Source organism: Amblyraja radiata, chromosome 20, assembly GCF_010909765.2.
Source record: "Amblyraja radiata isolate CabotCenter1 chromosome 20, sAmbRad1.1.pri, whole genome shotgun sequence".
Lineage (NCBI taxonomy): Eukaryota > Metazoa > Chordata > Chondrichthyes > Rajiformes > Rajidae > Amblyraja > Amblyraja radiata.
The window spans coordinates 13719796-13743778 of NC_045975.1; the positions used below are offsets into that span (position 1 = coordinate 13719796).

The 23983-nt window shown below is 45.2% G+C and overlaps 1 protein-coding gene across 2 annotated transcripts in view; it reads left to right on the forward strand.

Moving 5' to 3' along the window:
- lrrc56 (leucine rich repeat containing 56) overlaps positions 1-18785 on the forward strand; it is a 90824-nt gene extending 72039 nt beyond the window's left edge. Inside the window, exons 8-13 of one of the 2 annotated variants that reach the window (XM_033038876.1) lie at positions 147-329; positions 2114-2178; positions 4410-4549; positions 6564-6745; positions 7759-8086; positions 12370-18785. In XM_033038876.1, the coding sequence (XP_032894767.1) occupies positions 147-329; positions 2114-2178; positions 4410-4549; positions 6564-6745; positions 7759-8086; positions 12370-12562 (1091 nt within the window). In that variant the 3' untranslated portion in view covers positions 12563-18785. The remainder of the gene's footprint in view (positions 1-146; positions 330-2113; positions 2179-4409; positions 4550-6563; positions 6746-7758; positions 8087-12369) is intronic. The other variant, XM_033038877.1, reaches the window with a different exon arrangement.
- The last annotated feature ends 5198 nt before the right edge of the window (positions 18786-23983 follow it).

Here is a 23983-nt window from a genome sequence, read left to right on the forward strand (position 1 = left end):
CTGTAAATTGCCAGTAAAAAGGAATACAAAATTGCATGGTTTAATTGAAACCCTCTAAATATGATATATCTTATTATATAGAAGTAAAGATTAATTTTGTCATCTGGCAAAACTAAAATGCCAACATACATTTTTAACTCACACAGATGATGGTTTTATCCCTGGGAGGCCTGCTTCTCGTCAGCACCAGAATCATTCATCTCAGAGACCGTCAACATGCCAGAGACCACACAGTGCTGGGCGGGTCTCCACAGGGTTCCCCACGGGCATCTATCGGGCAGGAGCTCCTGATACCAGGCTTCAGGATGGTGCTAGTGACTTAACACATGGTATGGAGCTCCACCTCATTTCTTAACTATTGAAGAACTGTCAAAGCAGATTTTCTGTGCAGTGAGTGTTTGAGTTTTGTGACATTGAATAGCGGCTCTCAAAGTGAATTGAATGGCTTTCAGGCTCCTGTACTTTTTTTTCCGATGGTAGCAGTGATATAGATGAGAGCATGGCCAGGGATGTGTGGGGCTTGGATGATATTGGCTGCCTTTTTAAGGCAGCGTTTCTAGTACATCCCTTCCATGGTGGGGAGACCAGTACTTGTGATAGACCAGACAGTGTCCACCACATTCTCCAGTCTCATTAATAAAATACATTAAAACAGATGATAGTGCGAGGTAAAAGAGGGTGGTGATGGAAAAACAGATGGGTCGAGGTATAAATGGAAGTAGGAGAAAAATGTTTCTAATGGTTTTTAAACTAAAATCAGAAACTGCTGGAAAAACCTCAGCATGTCGGGCATGTATGGGGAGAGGAACAGAGATAAATGTTCATTGGAAAGCTTTCAACTGAAGCTATGTTTCAAGTCTGGGGACTTGTCCAGATGTAAGATGAGATGTGGTTCCTCAAGCTTACATTGAGCTGAAAGGAACTGTGTAGGAGACCACACACAGATCAGAGTGGTAGTGAGGGGAAATTAAAGTGACAGAAAACGGGAAGGGGATCATGTTTATGAACTGAACAGTTCCACAGAACTGTTCCATCCGAAGGAGAATACTGCATTTAAGTTGTGAATATTGTTTACCAAACTGAAAAAAGTGCACAAAACTTGTTTGGATTGTTTTCTCTAGAACGCCGGAGGTTGCGGGGAGACCTGATAGAATTATATAAAATTACAAGAGGCTTAGATAGGGTAGACAATCTGACTCTTTTTCCCAGAATGGAATATCGAATACTAGAGGGCATAGCTTTATGGTGAGAGGGGCAAAGTTTAAAGGAGATATGCGAGGCATGTTTTTAACCCAGAAGGTAGTGAATGCCAGGGACGTGTTGCCAGAGGTAGTGTTTGAAGAAGATGCGTTAGTGACATTTAAATTACTTTTGGACAGGCATATGTACATGCAAGGAATAGAGGGATACGGGTTATGCGCACGTGATGGTCTTGGCATCATGTTCAGTACAGATATTGTGGGCCAAAGAGCCTATTTTGTGATTTACTATGTTCTATAATTTTTCAGCTGGATGGAGTGTGTGTGGGTCTCTGGGCAATGGGAAGGAGGAAGATAACAATTCAGGTGTGACCTTATCTGATGGTTAGGTCACATGACAAGGTGGCATGACTGTCCAAGAGGAAATGAACACTTCAGGGTAAAGGTTAACATGTGTGCCATCATTTTGGAAGTGCAGGAAATGGGCCCTGTAAGTCACAGTACAGAGGAATTCTCATTTGAGGAAAAAAGTCAACTCACCAGAAACATTGGCATGGTCAGAAGCTATGAAACTGGGAGAATGGAATGGAATCTTCACAGAAAGTGGGATGGAAGGACTGAAGGTTTCTCCAGGAATCGTAGAGTTGAGGTTGCCAACTAACACCCAGAAAAAGATGGGAGCATTGGGGAGGCAAAGATTCGGAGACGAGATAGATCGTTGGAACTTGACAGGAAAGTTCACGTTCTGTGCAAGCTCTGCAATACAACCAATACAGTTAAAGAGATGAGGGAGAGGCCTGGAGTAAAACTGTGAGAAAGAATACCCTATATAAAGAACCAAGCATATCTTGGGCTTACTGCATGCCCAGAATTACCAGCAAACTATTTTAATGATGTCTTGGTTTTGTTTGCAGGTACAGGAAGCATCTTTTGTGGAAATCCTGTCACCGCTCTTCGTGCACGGAAGAAGAAACAGGGTGTAAGGTTTTTATTCACTGTTAATTGAACTGTCTGGGATGAAATAGTGCTGTACCAGAGCCAGAGGAGAAATGGATTTAAAAGCTTCAGCTGATGCTACATCAGTCGCTCAAGTCAGAATGAAGCAAATACACCATCCTAAATTAGAGTAATCATATCTGTCAAGTCCTCTTCTTTTGCATGCCATTGGTGCACTGTCAAAATCTTCCACCCCTTGCCAGAACTGTTTTTTCTCCATCCTTTACATCCAAAGCTTTCCTGCATGTGTTTGGAGTACATTAAATGCCTGATCACCTCAGTAAATCTTCCCCATTACAGTATTGCCCTCAGCGTCCTGAGACTAATTGAGCGCTGTGTATGTTAGAATGTGCGTAAAGCAGTAGTCATTTAGAACATGGCATCTGACAGCACAAGAATAAGCCCTTTGGCCCACAATGTCTGTGCTGAACATGATTCTAAGTTAAACTGATCACCCCTGCCAGTATATGATCCATATCCATTCTCTGCATATCCATGTGCCGATCTAAAAGTCTCTTAAACACCATTGGCATATCTGCCTCACCATCACTTCTGGCAGCAAGTTCCAGGCATCCAACACTCTCTGTATGAAAAACCCACCTCGTACATCTTTAGATTTTACCCATCTCACTTTAAACCTCTGCCCTCTAGCCTTTTACATTTCCACCCTGGGGAAAAACGGGTCTGTACCAGAGCCAGAGGAGAAATGGATTTAAAAGCTTCAGCTGATGCTGCATCAGTTGCCGAAGTCAGAATGAAGCAAACTCAACATTTCTATTCCTCTCATAATGTTATATACTTCCATCAGGTGTGCCCTCAAACTCCGGCGTTCTGGAGGTTGACTTCTGACACCCTAATTTACGTTAAGAAAACCTTGCAGATATAATCTAACCATGGTCAGACCAGGCAAAAGCAGAGTAATGTTGTGTTATATGGTGTATATTCCTAATGTGCAATATAAACAATCTATCTTGCACATCCCCCTCAGACTCAATGTGACCAATGGCATATGAGGTCCACCTTTATACATCACTGGTATCTGTATTGGTTTATTATTGTCACATGTACAACGAGTTGGTTTACTGTTGTTACGACATTCAATTAAAAACTTTGTTTTACTTGTTATCCAGTCAAATCATACCATACATAAATGAAACAGGAAAATCTATTGAAATGCAATTTCCTGGAAATCCTTTGACTATTCCTTCTCTAGAACTGAGTGATATGAAAATAATGTGAATAGTTACAGTTCAATGGACAGCATTCTTGCCACTTGGTCAAGGGCCATGTGTTTGAGTCACTCCACAAACATTGCCACATGACTAGCCTCACACTCTTGAGGGAGTGCTGCACTGCTGTAGAGATTGCCTTTAGCATGAGACATTAAACTGGGGACCTGGCTACTGTCTATGATGATCAAAAAAGATTCCATTGTACTCTTTCAAAGACCAATGTTTTGAAAAATGGCTAGGCCAGAATTGTTCCTACGCCATCACTGAAAACAGATTTGGGCAGCACAGTGGTGCAATGTGTACTGCTGCTGTCTCATAGCGCTAGAGACCCAGGTTCAATCCTGACCTCCGGTGTTGTCTATGTGGACTTTGTATGTTTCCCTGTGGCCACATGGGTTTCCCCAAGTACTCTGGTTTCCTCTCACATCGCAAAGGCGCATGGGGTCTGTGGGTTAATTGGCTGCTGTAGATTGCCCCAGAGTGTGGGTGAGGAGTGTAATCTTGTGGGGGGGGGGGGGGTTAATGGGAATGTAGGAATAAAATGGGTCATAGGTTAGTGTAAACGGTGCTTGTGTAAATGGCATGCACTCAGTAGGCCAAAGAGCCTCTCTTTTGACTGCATGACTCCTTCTTCAGACTGAGGGAAGGGTTACAACCCAAAACTTCACTCATCCTTTTCATCCAGAGATACTGCCTGGCCCGCTGAGTTATCAGCACTTTATGTCTGTCTCGACCCAACACATCAACTGTCCATTCCTTCCGCAGATGCTGCCTGACCCACTGAGTTCCTCCAGTACTTTGTTTGTCATTTGAGATTCCAGCAGCTCTTATGTCTCCTTAGGATAGGAACGGTACATAATTTAAAGGGGAAGTGAAGCTTTATCCATACTATTATGTCACGGTACAATGGTTGATGAAAGTTGGAATGTTGAAAGCAATTGTTGCAGAATTCCTATTAATAATTGTTCCTCTCGATTCACAGCCATCAGGTGGTGGGACAAGCAATTGGTTCAATCAGTTTACTCACTCACCAGAACACACGTATGATTCACTGGAAATCGACAGCAGGACACGAGAAGACATTTTTGCTGAACTGAGGGCCTGGAGGGAGGAGCATAACAGGTAGGTACTTCCAGGGCTCAGAAGCATCAGTCTTTCCTTCTGTCTGCCGCTGCCGCCATCTTGAATCTTGGAGCTCCCCTCATTACTGAAGTTATTCCGTCCAATATTCACAAACACATCTTCACCACCCGCAACCTTAGCTCTGGAATTCCCTCCCTGAACTCTTCATCTCTCCAACTCTATCCTTTTAAGATCTGTACTTGACTGAGAGTAGGCTAAAAAAAAATTGCCAGATTGATACCAGGATGGTGGGTTTCCTACATGAGGAGATGGGGTTTGTATTCTGTAGATTGAGAGGAGTCCTCACTGCCATTAACAAAATTCTAAAGGGCTAGATATGCAGGACATAGGTACAATGTCCTCTAACTGAGGAGTCAAAGACCAGAGGGCACAGTCTGAGAAGGTAATTTTGGTTGATTTGGACTGAGATGGAGAAAGGTTTTTCTCAGAGGTGGGTAAACTTTAGAATGCTCTCTCTCGTAAGTTGTGGAGGCTCATTGTGTATATTCAGAACACAGCCGGCTAGGTTTCTGGGCATTATGGGAATCAGGGAATGTGGGGATTGTGCAGGAAAATGTCGCAGAGGTAGAAGATAGTTATGGTTTTAATGAATGATGGAGCGGTTGAGAGGACCAGATGGCCTAGGCCGGCTCCTGTTCTAACGTTATTACATCCCTCATCAACCTACCTCTTCCGCTTTAATATCTCTCCAAATAAATTACTCAAAGCCTGCATACAATTACAAATACATATGCAGTGCAGTTTTGTAGTAAAAAATGAAACAATATGCATATTGTTCCTTGCTGTTGATGTCTATGGTGAATCGTCGTTTCATAAGTTGCAAGCTGTTAACAAGCCTGACTGCCTAATTTAAGTAATACATTTTTTCTAAACTGGAGTAAGCTTTTTGTAATATTAAGAATTCTAAAAATATGAAGTTATAGTTTTTAACTTCTTCTGCACACCGTCACAAAAAAAGCACTGTGTATTTATAAATGTGGATGCCCATTAACAGCAATAACGACGGGTGGGGCTGCATGCCGGTAGCCTCGCCAGCAGCTGTTCGTCCTTTCGGCTTTTTTTTGTTTTTAGTATGTGTAAAACTGAGTTTTAGTGTGTTTTAGTGTTTTTGAGACTAGTGTTTAGTTTTAGTTGGGGGCGGGGAAAGGGGAAACTGTTTTCTAGCCACTTTCCTCGGTGGAATGCGACTTATCTCCTAGTTGCATTTTCGCCATCCCTCGCAGCCTAACAGCTTGGATTGGTGCGGCCTCTGCAGGAGTCGGGGCCCAGAGCTTCAGCAGCGGGCGCAGCACGGACTTTCCATCATGGAGCCGGGCGATCCCTTGCCGGGGTCGCTAGAAATTAGCGCTCCGATCGCTGGCCCGCGGGCTATAGCAACGTGCAGTCGCAGCATGGACTTTCCATCGCGGAGTCTGGGGATCGCCGGAGAAGAGCTCCGACCGCCAGCCTGCGGCCTATAACATCGTGAAGCCGTGATCTCCAGTATGAAGCGGTCGATTCGTGACCTCCAAGCCGCGGAGTGTCCGTCCGTCCCACCGTTGGCGCTTCGAGCATCCCGACGAGAGGGCCGGTACATGGGGTCGTCCGTAGCGGCAACTGCGGAGGGTTCATGGCCCCGACCACGGATGAACAAAGGAGGAGGACTGACTGAACGTTGTTGCCTTCCACCACTGTGGAGAATGTTGATTCCACTGTGGTGGATGTTCATGTTGTATTCTATTGTGTATTGTGCTCTTTTTGATTGTGTGGCTGCAAGGTAAACCAAATTCCACTGTACCTTAATTGATGCATGTGGCAATAAATGTGAACTTGAACTTGAACAAGTATGCTCAGAATCTCTCGCAAATCTCTCTCCCCCCCCTCCCCCCCTCAAGCTGAAGCCTTGAAATCCAGATCTCAAAAGCATTTTAGTTTGCATCTCCTGCCTTAGCAGAAAAATCAATACCAGAGACATAAACACTGCATTGACGCTTACTAATTCCTTCTTCAAAAGGCGCCTTGAAGCTATTGTTCAGGAACAAGAACCACAGGTGTTGCAGATTCATCACAACGACGATGATTTTCTAAAGGACAGTACTGAGGAGGAGGTGATGTCGGCCAGATGCTCTGATGGATGGAGTGACCCAGTTTCACCAGAACCTGCAAACGCATCTCCTCCACCCCCTTTACCCCCAAGTAAGATGTACTTGTTTGTTTAACAATGCACATTGTTTTTTTTTAAATCTCTGCATTCGCAGACATGGACATTGCTGGCATGGCTAACATTTAGTGACCATTCCCAATTGCTCCTAAAATGAATGGCTGTTTAGGCTATTTCAGAGGGTAGTTAAGAGGCAAACACATTAGCCAGACCCACCAAGGGTTGTAGTCTCGATGTAAAACGTCATCCATTCCTTCTCTCCAGAGATGCTGTGTGTCCTGCTGAGTTACTCCAGCTTTTTATGTCTATCTTTAGTGTAAACCAGCATCTGCATTTTCTTCCTAAATTTGTAGTCTTATTGTAGCTTTCACAACCGCTAGCTTTACGATGCAGATTCATTTAATTCCATAAATTCTAATTTGCGAGTTACCATGGCACCATTTGAATTTGTAACTCTAATGGCTTCATTAGATGACATTGTGCTTTCTCCTGCAGAGTTGAAGGTAGAACCTGTGAGCAGCAGCAAGGAACTGAGCCGGTCAGCCCATTGAACTTGTGCTACCATAATACTCCAACAGCCTTTTGGAAAAGAGACTGTGGCATCATTGAGTCATAGAGCACCCAAAAAGGCCCTTTGGCCCACCTTGTCCATGCCAACCATTAGCGTACTGGGCTACAGCCATTTGGCCCATAGCCCTTTAAACCTATCCTATCCAAATAAAGGAGCTGGATGGCAAGCCTCTGAATTAAATTATGCCTCTTTTTCTGGGCGCCTTCCACCAGGGATTTTATTTTTCTCTCCATCTCCATCCTGTCCACTTTAATCACCTTTAGCACCTCATTGCCAGCAGCTCCTAAACCTCTATAGTGGACCCAAGCTTGGTCTGTGCAAACTGCCACCATCATTTCATCCTGTTGGTCCCTGAATTATTCTGGTAAATGTGTGCCACACATCTTCCAAGAGCAAGTCATGGTGTACAGAACTCAGCCCACTAATCGCCCAGTTAAATCTGTGTTTCGCTAATCAGTAAATGTACTTCTCTTTCAGGTCTGCTTTCTGATACTGAAGGCTTGCTGGTCACAGCCTTTAATCAAGCACTGTCTCCCATTCCTCCTTCACCTCAAGAAGCACCAGCAAAGTCACACAAAGTTCTTGACTTCAGGGTTAGACGCTTAAGGAGACCTCTACAGATAGAAGCCGAGCGATTGCAGGAGGCTGAGGAAGCTTCTGCTGTGTTTGGTGAAGACAGTGCCGCCACTGGTTCACTGGGAGTTCCACCACAAGACAAGCTGGTAGCCGGGCTGTACACACTCACCGCCCTGGAGAGCCTCCGACCAGTCTCTGGACCAGCAGCACTTGGACCTCGAGCTAGCAGGTACGACGATTAATGCTACTGCGCCTTCTGTTTCAGAATCCCACACCATCGCAAAGTAACAGGACGGGGGCAGGCAGTGCTTAGTTCTGCCAGCACTTAGCTGGGTGGAACCAGTGACCCTGACCACAGGGTGGGCTACGGCTTTCCTGCCCAAATAAGCCTCGGCCCCGGGACCTTTGTGCTCTGCTGTGAGGCTCCCCCTGAAGTCCAATGGCAAAGCACAGACTTCCTCAAGATTCCCAGCTCCCAGGCTTGGACGTCTGCCCATTGATCTGAGGCCAGACCCAACAGATCCAGTGAATCAGCAGCCGGAGGGCAGGTTCCTCAATTTGGGATGAAGAAGTTGTAGATTCATAGTGTCTAACAAATAGTGAGATGCCACGCCTAAGCTAGTCCCATTTTGCCAAATTTAAAAGTAACAAATTATTTTTACAGGTGTGACTAAATATGTGTTTCAAATTTTTTAACTGTTAATTTAATTTTCATTTGCTGTTTTTATTTTTTTAATACCTCCCAAGTCCTTTGTTACCTGGAATTTGGAGAAATGAGAGGACAGCTAATTGAGGAATTTGAAATTCTTACAGGGTAGGTAGAGCTTCCTTGAGCTGAGGAGTCCAGAACCACACCTTGGCTTTAAAATAAAGAGTAGGACTGAGATAAGGGGCAATTCCTCATGGAGGAGGTGGAATCAGACACCATCACTGTGTTTAAGTGACGTTTAGGCACAAATAGGCAAGGCAAAGGAGGACATGGACCTAATACTGTCAAATGTGAATAGTGTTGATGGGCAAAAAGGTTGACGTGGACATGAGCCGAATAACTCCATGACTGTATGATCATATGCCACCACCTCCAAAGGACGGGCTACATCCTCTGTGCCTGACACCAGACACTCCATGTTTTCCAGGGAGATGTGAAAAATGCCTTAAGAGCATCTTCAACCATTCCTTCGAAAAATGTAACATTGTCACTGACCCTGCCCCAACTCTGCTCAAATTGGCAGAGTGCTAGTATAACCATATAACCATATAACAATTACAGCACGGAAACAGGCCATCTCGACCCTTCTAGTCCGTGCCGAACACGTATTCTCCCCTAGTCCCATATACCTGCGCTCAGACCATAACCCTCCATTCCTTTCCCGTCCATATAACTATCCAATTTATTTTTAAATGATAAAAACGAACCTGCCTCCTCCACCTTCACTGGAAGCTCATTCCACACAGCCACCACTCTCTGAGTAAAGAAGTTCCCCCTCATGTTACCCCTAAACTTCTGTCCCTTAATTCTCAAGTCATGTCCCCTTGTTTGAATCTTCCCTACTCTCAGTGGGAAAAGCTTATCCACGTCAACTCTGTCTATCCCTCTCATCATTTTAAAGACCTCTATCAAGTCCCCCCTTAACCTTCTGCGCTCCAAAGAATAAAGCCCTAACTTGTTCAACTTTTCTCTGTAACTTAGTTGCTGAAACCCAGGCAGCATTCTAGTAAATCTCCTCTGTACTCTCTCTATTTTGTTGACATCCTTCCTATAATTAGGCAACCAAAATTGTACACCATACTCCAGAATTGGCTTTCACCAATGCCTTGTACAATTTTAACATTACATCCCAACTTCTATACTCAATGCTCTGATTTATAAAGGCCAGCATACCAAAAGCTTTCTTTACCACCCTATCTACATGAGATTCCACTTTCAGGGAACTGTGCACAGTTATTCCCAGATCCCTCTGTTCACCTGCATTCTTCAATTCCCTACCATTTACCATGTACGTCCTATTTTGATTTGTCCTGCCAAGATGTAGCACCTCACACTTATCAGCACCTCACACTCCATCTGCCATCTTTCAGCCCACTCTTCCAACTGGCATAAATCTCTCTGTAGACTTTGAAAATCTATTTCATTATCCACAACCCCACCTATCTTAGTATCATCTGCATACTTACTAATCCAATTTACCACACCATCATCCAGATCATTGATGTACATGACAAACAACAGTGGACCCAACACAGATCCCTGTGGCACCCCACTAGTCACTGGCCTCCAACCTGACAAACAACCATCCACCATTACTCTCTGGCATCTCCCATTCAGCCACTGTTGAATCCATCTTGCTACTCCACCATTAATACCCAACAATTGAACCTTCTTAACCAACCTTCCGTGAGGAACCTTGTCAAAGGCCTTACTGAAGTCCATATATACAACATCCACTGCTTTACCCTCATCAATTTCCCGAGTAACCTCTTCAAACAATTCAAGAACATTAGTCAAACATGACCTTCCAGGCACAAATCCATGTTGACTGTTCCTAATCAGACCCTGTTTATCCAGATGCTTATATATATTATCTCTAAGTATCCTTTCCATTAATTTGCCCAGCACTGACGTCAAACTAACAGGTCTATAATTGCTAGGTTTACTCTTAGACCTCTTTTTAAACAATGGAACAACATGCGCAGTACGCCAACCCTCCGGCACTATTCCCGTTTCTAATGACATTTGAAATATTTCTGTCATAGCCCCTGCTATTTCTACACTAACTTCCCTCAATGTCCTAGGGAATATCCTGTCCGGACCTGGAGACTTATCCACTTTTATATTTCTCAAAAGTGTCAGTACTTCCTCTTCTTTGAATCTCATAGTTTCCATAGCTACTCTACTTGTTTCCCTTACCTCACATAATTCAATATCCTTCTCCTTGGTGAATACCAAAGAAAATAAATTGTTCAATATCTCCCCCATCTCTTTTGGCTCTGCAGATAGCTGTCCACTCTGACTCTCTAATGGACCAATTTTATCCCTTGTTATCCTTTTGCTATTAATATAGCTGTAGAAACCCTTTGGATTTACTTTCACCTTACTTGCCAAAGCAACCTCATATCTTCTTTTAGCTTTTCTAATTTATTTCTTGATTATTTTTACATTCTTTATACTCCTCAAGCACCCAATTTACTCCATGCTGCCTATAATTATTGTAGATCTCTCTCTTTTTCCGAACCGTGTCCAATTTCCCTTGAAAACCATGGCTCTTTCCAATTTTTACTATTTCCTTTCAACCGAACAGGGACATAAAGATTCTGTACTCTTAAAATTTCACCTTTAAATGTCTTCCATTTCTCTTCCACATCTTTCCCATAAAACAAACTGTCCCAATTTACTTCTTTTAAATCCTTTCGCATCTCCTCAAAGTTAGCCTTTCTCCAATCAAAAATTTCAACCCTAGGTCCAGTTCTGACCCTCTCCATAAATATATTGAAACTAATGGTATTGTGATCACTGGTCCCGAACTGTTCCCCAACGCATACCTCTGCCACCTGACCCGTCTCATTTCTGAACAGGAGGTCCAGCACCGCCCCCTCTCTAGTAGGTACTTCTATGTATTGCTGCAAAAAACTATCCTGCACACATTTTACATACTCCAACCCATCCAGCCCATTTACAGAATGTGTTTCCCAGTCTATGTGTGGAAAATTGAAATCTCCCACAATCACTACCTTGTGCTTACTACTAATATCTGCAATCTCCTTACATATTTGCTCTTCCAATTCTCGCTCCCCATTTGGCGGTCTATAATACACCCCTATAAGTGTTGCCACCCCTTTCCCATTTCTCAGTTCCACCCAAATAGCCTCCCTAGACGAGCCCTCTAATCTATCCTGCCAAAGCACTGCTGTAATATCTTCCATGATAAGCAATGCAACACCTCCACCTCTTGCCCCTCCAATTCTATCACACCTGAAGCAACGAAATCCTGGAATATTTAGTTTCCAAGTAGGAAGGCATTGAGTATTTTGAGTGTCTCGGGGAACACAGGAAGGCTGGGCATTCTTTGGCCACCTCAGATCCTGCCACGTGTATGATCTTGACCGATGCCTGGGATGGAAGAGGATCACGATACGGCAACCTTTTAACTTTCCACTCGATACAAATTTTTAGAAGTGGCGAAGTTTGTTATTTAGGTTGTGAAGCGATATGGAACGTTTGAAGAGCTGTTATTCCTGAGCAGAAGAATGATAAACTGGATGGCTTAATATTTTCATCAGGGGAACCCTCTTGTCCACCTTCAGCTGCCGTCAGTAATTCCCCACATCCAGCCTAGGTAAAGCACTGTTCAGCATCTGACGGGGCGGTGAGGGGTGAGCAACTAATGTAAGAAGCACTTTAAAATAAATAGTAACCAAGACAATAATGTCCCCAAGTCACCAATGAGGAATGCATTCAACCAGTTTTCTCACTTCTCTTGGAGAAACTAATTATAGTGCTATTATTTTCATTAGCAGGCCACAGGTTGACAAGAGATCTCAAAAAGTTATTGACAGCCATCGGCCGATAATCCGATCGTCCACAAAAACCCCCGAGAGGCCTCTTGCCCGACACCCTGTTCGGCCCCTGACAGCCAAGGCTGCCTTACAGCGATTGCCAAACAGACCCTTCCTACTGCCCAGCAAACGAAGCAACACCTCAAGCTGACCCCACAGGTATAAGTACTGTAGAGAATAGCTCGTTTATAACTACACACATATATCCAGAGTGCACATTGTGGTGAATTTAAACTTTGTGATGCGGTAATAGAGAGTGAAACACATGATGATTTCTCAGCACAGCCACCTTGCCTATCCTCTTACTGAACACCCTTCTCCTAGATTCTGAATCATCCTGACCGTAGCACTTCATGCCCATGGCTTTGCCAATTGCCCATGGACTCATTCACTGGTCAAAGCTTGCTGCTATCTTCCTTCACCAACCATACACACTTTACCCGCTTCCAACTTTACATCCTGCACTCCCCGAGGGAACAGAACAATGACCCTCTCCCACACCCCACCCACCCCTCGCTCCACCCCATGATCCTCGAACACGGTCAGGCTGTAAGAAACATAGAAAACTGGTGCAGGAGTAGGCCATTCGGCCCTTTTAGCCAGCACCACTGAGTAAGCTCCTGGCCTTGAGCTCTCCATCACCACACAACCACTATAGCTGCCGATGGTCATTACATTACATTCAGAGTGAGGTGGGGACCCTGTTAGCCATCTCTTCTACCTCTCCCCATGTCAGCCAAGTGCTAAACCCTCATCTGTCTCGAATACTTCCAACTTCCTCCAGCTCACTCTCAACATCACAATCTGGGACCTTCCTGCAACGCTGATTTCACTCTCGCTTCCGACCACTCAGTTTTGCCCCCACCGTGTTAATTGCCAGTGTAAGTAGTCCTATCCCCTCATGACTAGTCCGTGGGCCTTCTCCACAACCTGCGTCTGGTGATTACCTCCACGGTTTTGCCCCTTTACCTTAACTCTGTACCTCAACCCCGTGAGACCATCACTGGTCCCTGCCACCAGCTTGTCAGGCCCTTACCGCTACAATCTTCTGTTCTAAGCTGCGCTAGTTTCCGCCCCATGCCCGTGCTATCATGAGTCAAGAGGATTGTGGTGACATTAAGACTGGAGACGGTGATGGTGTCAAGGTTTTAGCACCAGGTCAAAGTGTGGGGACAGTAAAGTGATTAATATATCCGTCTTCACACTTCGACCTGATGCTAAAACCTTGACACCATCACCATCTCCAGTCTTAAACTCACCACAGTCGTCTTGACTAGCCTCCCTCCTGTTAATGAGTTTATTCAGAATCCAACTCATCACTTGCATCTGACTGATTTAAAATTCTCATCTTGAAAGTAATCTTTTGATGGCTTCCCCATCTGCTGCATTTCCTTCCCCCCCATCACATCCCTCTCGTGTGCCCACTCTGACTCCCCACTCACTGATGGCATGCCTTGAGCTATCTTAGCCCCACAGTGTGAGTCCGATTTACACTGGTTCCCCGTCCTCCTGCTTTAAGATGCTCCTCACACTTACCATTGGGTCAGCGCTCCTCACATCTCCTGTTTCAGCATCCATGGTAATTTTGCTAACTCCTCTGTGTGTTGTGACCTTTCATGTTCAAAGCATGATGTAAATGCAAATTGCTGTGTTGCTAGGGTGCATTTGAGAACAGAAAAGGAGCACCACAGTCTGGGACAGACGCTCTCAAAGTTTTCTGCAAAATCATATGTTAACTTTGATAAATGAAATGTAAACTAACATACCTGGTTAAAGTTACACAATTAAAAATATATCCAATCCTTAAAAATTCCACAAAACTTGTATTTCCCTAAGGTGTCTGTAATTAATTGAATCCTCTTCTGAAATGTCACTGTCTGATTTAAATCATTTGTCTGATCTTGTTCTTGAGGCTAGAGGCAATGTAGAGATGTACAGGTGCTATGTTCTGTCAATCACTGTGAACGTGAATATGCACAGGAGGCTCGCCTCAATCTGGAGACTCTGGTTACACTTGCAAGGTCTACGGCCAGTTTTCCCTATACCTTCTGAAGGAGAGTTCGTATCCAAATTCTCCAATGGCACTAGGATGCAGATTATCCTTCTATGTATCTCTAGGTGACACAATTAATGGAAAAGGACTGCAGGAAAGCGTGAGGATTTTGCCCCAAAAACTAATCGCTCACACCTCAAAAAACCATTCACATCACCCATCGATACCTCCACCATCGTTCATCCATGTGATCTAGTCCACACGGTCACCTACCTATAATCTAAAACACTTAAATCCATACCGTCTCCAACCCATCTCACCTGACGTCCCTATCCCTAGTTTTGGTGTGTGCGAGGGAGGAGGTCTAATGGGGATCTGAGGGGTAATTTTTTCACACAGTATCTGGAACGAGCTACCAGAGGCAGTGGAGGCAGGAATAGTAACAACATTTAGAGTCACCTGGACAAGTATCAAAATAAGAGATGGAATGAGTGCAGGCAAGGGATATTAGTATAGAGAGACGTGATGGGCAACATAAACATGGCTGTGCTGTGCTGTACAACTCTATGTCCAGCTCAAATGAGTCATCTGGATTCAACCATCAATTCCTTTAAAATATAAATCTCAAATGACATCAGAAACACTTAGCAATAAATGACCATGTCCAAAGATGAACTGTTTCCGTATATACCACTTCTTCAGAATCATATTGCATGTACCTACACCTCAGATTAATGTACAGTCATTACTAAATAAGAAGAATATTTGTAAGCTTTTGTGCTATCATGCTTCCAGCAAACCAAATGACTCACCACACGATATGAGAAATCACCTGCTCTGTAATCACAGTGGATTCGTGATTTAATTATGTGCTCCTGAGCTGAACATAGTTACAGGTTTTTGGCTCCTTTGTGGCACAAAACATACAGAAGAGAAGTTGATATTGGTACCGGTATTGTTATTGGTATTGTTATTGGTATCGGCATTGGCATCGGTTTATTGTGAGTCAGTTGGCTGAGGTTTGAGGGGATTGCAACTGCCCATTCACCAACACCCCTGGTCCTTGTTGATTGCCACTGACTTGAAGGCAATGAGCACGTTGACTTAAGAGCTCTCGTCCTCGTCTCTGATCCCTCAGTCATCTTGTCCAGCTTGTTCACGCTTCACAATTCTGCACAACTCCAGTTCTAGTTATTTGATCACATTTTAATTATTCCACTATTGGCGTCCGAGCATTCAGCTGCTGCCGGGCCTCTCTCTGAAGCTGTCTCACTCACTCTCTCCCTCGCTCCTCTTGTTGTGTCTTGCCTGGCCTAAGTCTGTTGTCCTGATATCTCTGCCGCTACATGTCAGTTTATTGTCCTGCAATGTGCTCTGTGCAGATTCTCTGCACTAAAGAGGTTCTATCAATCAGCTTATTGTTGTAGTGTGACCTCGGACTGCAATTCACTGGGCAATTAGCCATCTTTTACTTGCTGCATCACTTCATGTCAATGTGAAGCGATATTACCTTTCATTTTACAGCAGTTGTGAAATTTGTGGCTTGTTTCTGCTGGTCTGAAATTGTCTAAAAGGTGAAAAGGAGCAAAACTGACACAACCTTTCTTCTTAGAGTCATACTCATAGGGTCATAGAACTGTACAGCAAGGAAACAGGCCCTTGGGCCCAGCTTGTCCATGCTGACTAGGCTATGAGCCCCTTGAATTTAGAGCTCTCGTCCTGGTCTCTAATCCCTCAGTCATCTTGTCCATCTGACATATTGGGCTAGTCCCATTTGCCTATATCATTTCCATTCCTATCCATATATCCGCCCAAATGTCTTTTGAAAGTTGTAATTGTATTCACTTCTTTAGCTTCCTGTGACAGCTTATTCCAGATACCGACTACCGTCTTGAAAAGGTTGTCCCTTAAGTCCCTCTCAACTCTCTCCCTCTCACCTTAAGCCTATGCTCTCTAGTTTTGGAATCTTCTACTCTGGGAAAAAACACTGTTAGTATTCACTTTATCTATGGCCTCCATGATCTTGTACATCTCAAAAAGGTAATCTGTCAGGCTTCAAAGAAAAAAGACCCAGTTATCCAACCTGTCCCAAGAAGTCTAGCCCACTATCCCAGGTAACACAGCTAATGCTTCAGCTGAACATGCTGTAATTAGTCTCATCCCTGGCTGTGGCAGCGGGAAGGATGTGGGACCTGTATCATACATCAAGCAGAGCCCATCTCGTTTAATATCCATGTAGGTTAGAGCTCTTTATTAACTAACACTATTCAAACATATTACCCAACTTGTACAAGTCGCCAAACCCTTCTTGTTTCTTTTCCCCCAAGAGGATTTAGTAATGAACAGCATTGAAATAGTGAAATTCTTCTGCTATCCAGTTGATGCATAACTTGTATTGTACAATAATTAGCATGAAGTGCATTCAAAGTCAGGCCGGTATAAAATAACAATGAATACACCACCCCTGTTTTAGATACTGTGCCTTTCATAATGAATGAACAATGTAGAATTGTCCAAAATGGATCTCGTCCTCCATCTCAAGAGACAGGCACATCAGCATACATTTACCAGCCTGACCACACACACACTTATACATCCACATACAAGATTCCATGAAGCACGGCAGATTTACACATGTACGTCCACATGAACGTTAGTAAAGAGTGGGTGTATGAAGCATGTAGTCTCAGTACTGCCTGGTTATGTTGCAGCCTCTTCTAATGCTCGGCTCCACTTTGAAGTGAAAATTATGTTAATTCCAGATGCCCAGAAAGAGCGGTAATATTGTTGATGTGAGCCCAGCCATTCAAGTGTAAAGTGGGCCTCTCAAGAGTATGATCAAAAGAGAGAGAGAATGAAACATGAAACGTCCAGCACCTTGTAGTTTGTGTGTGCCTCTCACCGCTCCCTGGTCAGTGGCTTTCACAGGGAGTGCTTGGGCTGCGCATGTTGTCAGTGTTCTCTGGCAGTGCATCAGTTCAACAACATGGATTTTTATATAAATTACTATGATTCCTCCAACAGGAGTGAATTTTGTGATGAGCTGCCGGTAGTTCTAAAGACTATAACTGGAAGTCTGCGCTGGAGCAAGGAATGCCACAGACTGTAGAGAGCACTGGCTCCAGTGAATGATACCTCATGTTTGCCCCATGAGCTGGGGTAAATTCTGCCCCCATCTTTGTGTCATTGATGTCAGGACGTCTCCTGTTGGGAAAGGACTGCTTTCATGAAATGACTACATGCTGTACTTACACGGACAATGTAACTTTCCACCCATAACCCTTCCACTGGCTTCACATTGCACACCTCTTCTCTCCTTAGCTTACAGCCTTTTGTCTTTTATTTTACCTCTTGCCGTTGTCCACCTATCACTTGCCAGACTTTATCCCTCCCCCCCTCCCACTACCTCTTTTCCAGCTGAATAAAAGTCCCATCCCGAAACATCACCTACCCATATCTTCCAGAAATGCTGGCTGGACCCTTGATTTACTCCAGCAATGAGCCCTCTTGCCTGCTTGCCGGGTATATTCTTGTAGTTGGGAAGAGGCAGTCTTCTCCTCGGTTCATTGCTGTAGCCACCATTGCTCCTGAAGGTGGTCTCGGTAAGGAGTCTGGTCGATAAAAGGTGTTGGTATTGGTGATCACAAGAACAGCAGGTGCCAAGTATTCAGAGAAGGCTTTGGTGATGGAGTTGCTATTGATACTTCTGCAGTACATGCTGGGACTTAAGCTGTGTGCTGTGGAGGTACCTAACCAGCTCGTATAAGGCACTGGCTACCAGTCACTAGGGTCATACGGCACGGAAACAGGCCCTTCAGCCCAACTCATCCATGCGGACCATGCCCTAACTAAACTAGTCCCATTTTCCCAAGTTTGGTCCATATAAGTATAGAACCATTTGATTCTATCCTTTTCCTAACCATGTATCCAATGTATTTTAAATGTTGTTATTAAACCTGCTTCAATTACTTCCTCTGGCAGCTCGTTCCATATACTCACCACACTAACCAAGAAGTTGCCCATCAGGTTCCTATTAAATCTTATTTAGGGAAGTGTCCAGAATATTTGATTGGTGATATGTGAAAGCCTTTACATAAAGAGAAGTTTATTTAGCCTGAAGCGACCATAGTTTAAACAGCATCACCATGGAACCACCAGTTGTGTGTGTAGGGCGTCAGGGTACTGTGGTGAATAGATGCTGCACATAGCGTGATGTACAGTATATAATTTTATTTGTGCGTGCTTCTTCTGAACTTCAAGACAAACAACTTGATGTAGAATTGTATTATAACAATATTTATTTTGTATGTAAATTGTTGGATTGCCACGACTTAAAAAATGATTATTTTCATCACAAATAAAACAACAGACTTGAACAATTCTGTTCTGCATAGCATTGTTTCTAAATGTTTGGGTTTCAGCTATAGAAAAGCTTGTACTTTATCAGCTATTTCTATGTCTTACAATTACTTCCATGATTGAGGGAGGGGCAGTACTGAGGGAGCCACACTGTGGTGGGGGGGGGGGGCAGTACTGAGAGAGTGCTGCACTTTGGGATGGGCGGTGAGGGAGTGACATGTAATTGTATCGATGTACCTCTCATGCTCCAAGATGTCAGTATACAGGATTAAATTTAATTGTTTCATGAAACCAACTCGTGATCAAGCTTTTGAAAACATCTGGGCATTGTGTCTGCGCTGAGTTTGGTGGATTTGGCAGGGTCTGGGAGAACTGTGTACCGCCTGCTTAACTCTTCATTGCCAGACTGACCTTCCATACCATTGGGAATGCACTCCTGATGCATGGTCTCCCGTGAGTTCTTATCAACTCGAGCAGTGTCTGAAACAGACCGCCAGCAGGATAGTGGAGGTAGATTCAGTTCAGTTTAGTCACTCTGGACAGTCAAAGAGAACTGCACAGGCACTAGAATGAACACGTGCTTCAGGCTGTGAGACTAGCTGGATGACTCCCACACGGATCTGGCACGGACTGTGGGCCACATGGCCTCCTTCATTGCTGGACCCTTGCTCCTATATCAGGAGTACAGGTGCCACTGGCTCCTGCCATACCCTGGACTTCAAGCAACTCCAGTACTGAAAGTGAACCCATCGGCTGTCATGTTCAAAAGTTATAGCAGCGGAATTAAGCCGATCGGCCCATCAAGTCTACTCCGCCATTCAATCATGGCCGATCTATCTTTCTCTCTCAACCCCATTCTCCTGCCTTCTTTCCATAACCTCTGACCCCCATACTACTCAAGAATCTATTAATCTCTACCTTAGAAATATCCATTGACTTGGCCTCCACAGCCTTCTGTGAGTTGTACATGGTGTCTGACACAGAGTTACAGGCACTAGAATGAACACGTGCTTCACCACTCTCTGTGTAAAAAATGATTTTCTCATCTCGTGTCCACAGATTCACCACCCTTGACTGAAGAAATTCCTCCCCATCTCCTTTCTAAAAGCACAATCTTTTATTCTGAGGCGATGCCTCTGGTCGCTAGAATTTAGAAGATTGAGGGGGGATCTTATAGAAACTTACAAAATTCTTAAGGGGTTGGACAGGCTAGATGCAGGAAGATTGTTCCCGATGTTGGGGAAGTCCAGAACAAGAGGTCACAGTTTAAGGATAAGGGGGAAGTCTTTTAGGACCGAGATGAGAAAAACAATTTTTACACAGAGAGTAGTGAATCTGTGGAATTCTCTGCCACAGAAGGTAGTTGAGGCCAGTTCATTGGCTATATTTAAGAGGGAGTTAGATGTGGCCCTTGTGGCTAAAGGGAGCAGGGGTTATGGTGAGAAGGCAGGTACAGGATACTGAGTTGAATGATCAGCCATGATCATATTGAATGGTGGTGCAGGCTCGAAGGGCCGAATGGCCTACTCCTGCACCTATTTTCTATGTTTCTAAGGTCCTAGATTCCCCAACAAGTGGAAACATCTCTCATAAACTCTCCCACCCAACAACCCCACAAACACACACTTCCCACATACTTTTCAGCTTTTCTTACTTTCTACCCTAAACAAAACAAAATGCCACAGTTGGAATTCAAAACATCCATGCCTGACATCTGATTCAGGGCTCGATTGATGTAATCCGTAAATACCATTGAGATTACTGCGACATCCTTAAAATTCTTTCCATATCCAAAGGCAATGCTTTGTGCTGAAGGATCAAGGGCTGGATAGTCTGAGCATTCCTGAGAACTCTGTTTGTTCTTGTGAAGGGAGCTTCACTGCACTAACTGGAGTATCCTGAACCACAGCCTGCAGCGTGGAACAGGGAAGACAAAAGTTAGAGGCACAAGAGACTGTAGATGCTGGAGCCAAAAGCAAAGTGCCGGAGGAACTTAGCGGGCCAGGCAGCATCTATGGAGGAAAATGGATAGGCAATGTTTCGGGTCAGGACACTTCTTCACAACTGTCCCCTGAGGCAGACAAAAATGCTGGAGAAACTCAGCGGGTGAGGCAGCATCTATGGAGCGAAGGAATAGGTGACTTTCGGCCCGAAACGTCACCTATTCCTTCGCTCCATCGATGCTGCCTCACCCGCTGAATTTCTCCAGCATTTTTGTCTACCTTCGATTTTTCCAGCATCTGCAGTTCTTTCTTAAACATTTTGTCTCCTGAGGCAAGAGGTTGCAAATTCAAATCCACTTCCTGTCACTCGAGTTGGTAACTCAGGCTATATATTCCCATTATTCCCAGTCTGGATCTATGGTCCTTTATTGACACATGTACCTACCTGTAGGTACAGTGAAATGCTTTGTTTTGCCGGTAAAATCATGTCGCAGACCTCACCTTGGCACGTCGCCATGTTCTGATGCCCCCACCCTCCGGTCAGCTCCCTCTTCATTCTCGGAGGTGTTCGTCACTCTCCGACGACCTTCCTCGCTCTCCGACCGCATACTGTCAGATAGGCATTTGCTGAGCAGTGTACTGAGGGAGCGCTGCACTGGGCCACCACTGCAGAAGGCTGTGGAGACCAGGTCAATAGATATCTTTAAGGCAGAGATGGATAGATTTTTGATTAGTACGGGTGTCAGTGGTTATGGGGAGAAGGAAGGCAGGAGAAGGGGGCAAAGAGGGAAAGCGATGATTGAATGGCAGGGTAGACTTGATGGGCCGAATGGCCCGATTCTGCTCCTATCACTTGTGAACATGAACTGTGAGAGGGGCAGTGAGGGAGCAGCACACTGTGGGAGGGGCAGTACTGTGGCCTATCTTCTCCATCACTAAGGCGAGGCCATATACTAACTGGGGGAACAACACCTCATATTCCACTTGATCAGCCTACAACCCATCAGCATGAACAGTGCATTTTCCAATTTCAGGTAACCTCCCCTCTCCATCCCCCACCTCCGGGTTCCTTTCTTACTCCAACCTGTCCACCCAGGGATCTCTCCATTTGTTCACATATTACCTCCATACTATCCCATTCCCACCACCTAGACATCACTCTCCCCCACCCCTGACTATCACCTCATCATCCCTCCCCCTTACCTGGTCCCACACATCACCTGCCAGCCTGTCGCACAACATCCCTCTGACTTTTGGTTGTCTTCCCTCTGCACTCCTTTTTCTACAACAAGGTCTCGACCCAGAATATCACCTATCCATTCCCCCCCCCGCAGATGCTGCCTGAACCGCTGAGTTCCTCCAGCACTTTGCTATTTACAACTGTTTGCCATATTGTCTACTGCCAAAACCTGCTAACTGCTGCCACCTGCTGGCATGGGAAGTCCCGACAGGCAGATCACAGACCTGACCCCCCTCTCTGCACACAAACCACAGCCCCAAGGGCTACTGCAGTGATCATTTTTATGTTGTAATGAAGAAGTCTTTATCTCCAGTGCCATCTGCATTTGAAGATTCCAGGCATTCTGTAGCATCACACGTAAAAACTGTAACGTCCAGGTTCAGGAACAGCTTTTTCCGGAAAGGCATCAGGCAATTAAACACTACAACCTCCACTACACTATTATTGTTGTTTTTATGAGTATGTATGTGATATGTATGTATATACACACACACACATATAGACAGACATCTATCTGACACTATATACAGTATATAGACACAGACAGAAGTTATATATATCACACGTATACATATTAAACACACACACACACGCACATATATATATATATATAAGAAGGTACACAAAATTGCTGGGGAAACTCAGCGGGTGCAGCAGCATCTATGGAGCGAAGGAAATAGGCGACGTTTCGGGCCGAAACCCTTCTTCAGACTGATGGGGGGTGGGAGAAAGAAGGAAAAGGGGAGGAGGAGGAGCCCGAGGGCGGGCGGATGGGAGGGTGGGAGGAGACAGCTAGAGGGTTAAGGAAGGGGAGGAGACAGCAAGGGCTAGCAAAATTGGGAGAATTCAATGTTAATGCCATCCGGACGCAAGGTCCCCAGACGGAATATGAGGTGCTGTTCCTCCAATTTCCGCTGTTGCTCACTCTGGCAATGGAGGAGACCCAGGACCGAGAGGTCGGATTGGGAATGGGAGGGGGAGTTGAAGTGCTGAGCCACCGGGAGTTCAGGTAGGTTATTGCGGACTGAGCGGAGGTGTTCGGCGAAACGATCGCCCAACCTACGCTTAGTCTCCCCGATGTAAATCAGCTGACATCTAGAGCAGCGGATGCAGTAGATGAGGATGGAGGAGATACAGGTGAACCTCTGTCGCACCTGGAACGACTGCTTGGGTCCTTGAATAGAGTCGAGGGGGGAGGTGAAGGGACAGGTGTTGCATTTCTTGCGGTTGCAACGGAAAGTGCCCGGGGAGGGGGTGGTGCGGGAGGGAAGGGAAGAATTGACGAGGGAGTTGCGGAGGGAGCGGTCTTTGCGGAAGGCAGACATGGGGGGAGATGGGAAGATGTGGCGAGTGGTGGGGTCACGTTGGAGGTGGCGGAAATGGCGGAGGATTATGTGTTGTATTTGCCGGCTGGTGGGGTGAAAGGTGAGGACCAGAGGGACTCTGCCCTTGTTGCGAGTGCGGGGATGGGGAGAGAGAGCAGTGTTACGGGGTATGGATGAGACCCTGGTGTGAGCCTTATCTATGGTGGCGGAGGGGAATCCCCGTACCCTGAAGAACGAGGACATTTCCGATGCCCTGGTATGGAATGTCTCATCCTGGGAACAGATGCGGCGTAGGCGGAGGAATTGGGAGTAGGGGATGGAGTCTTTACAGGGGGCAGGGTGGGAAGACGTGTAGTCCAGATAGCCATGTGAGTCAGTGGGTTTGTAATGTATGTCGGTCAGGAGTCTGTCCCCTGCGATGGAGATGGTGAGGTCAAGGAATGGTAGGGAAGTGTCGGAAATCGTCCAGGTGTATTGGAGTGCCGGATGGAAGTTGGTGGTGAAGTGGATGAAGTCAGTCAGTTGTGTGTAGGTGCAGGAGGTGGCCCCAAAGCAGTCGTCAATGTAACGGAGGTAGAGGTCGGGGATGGGGCCCTGGTACGTCTCGAACAAGGATTGTTCAACGTACCCGACAAAGAGGCAGGCGTAGCTGGGGCCCATGCGTGTGCCCATAGCTACGCCTTGTGTTTGGAGGAAATGGGAGGAGTCAAAT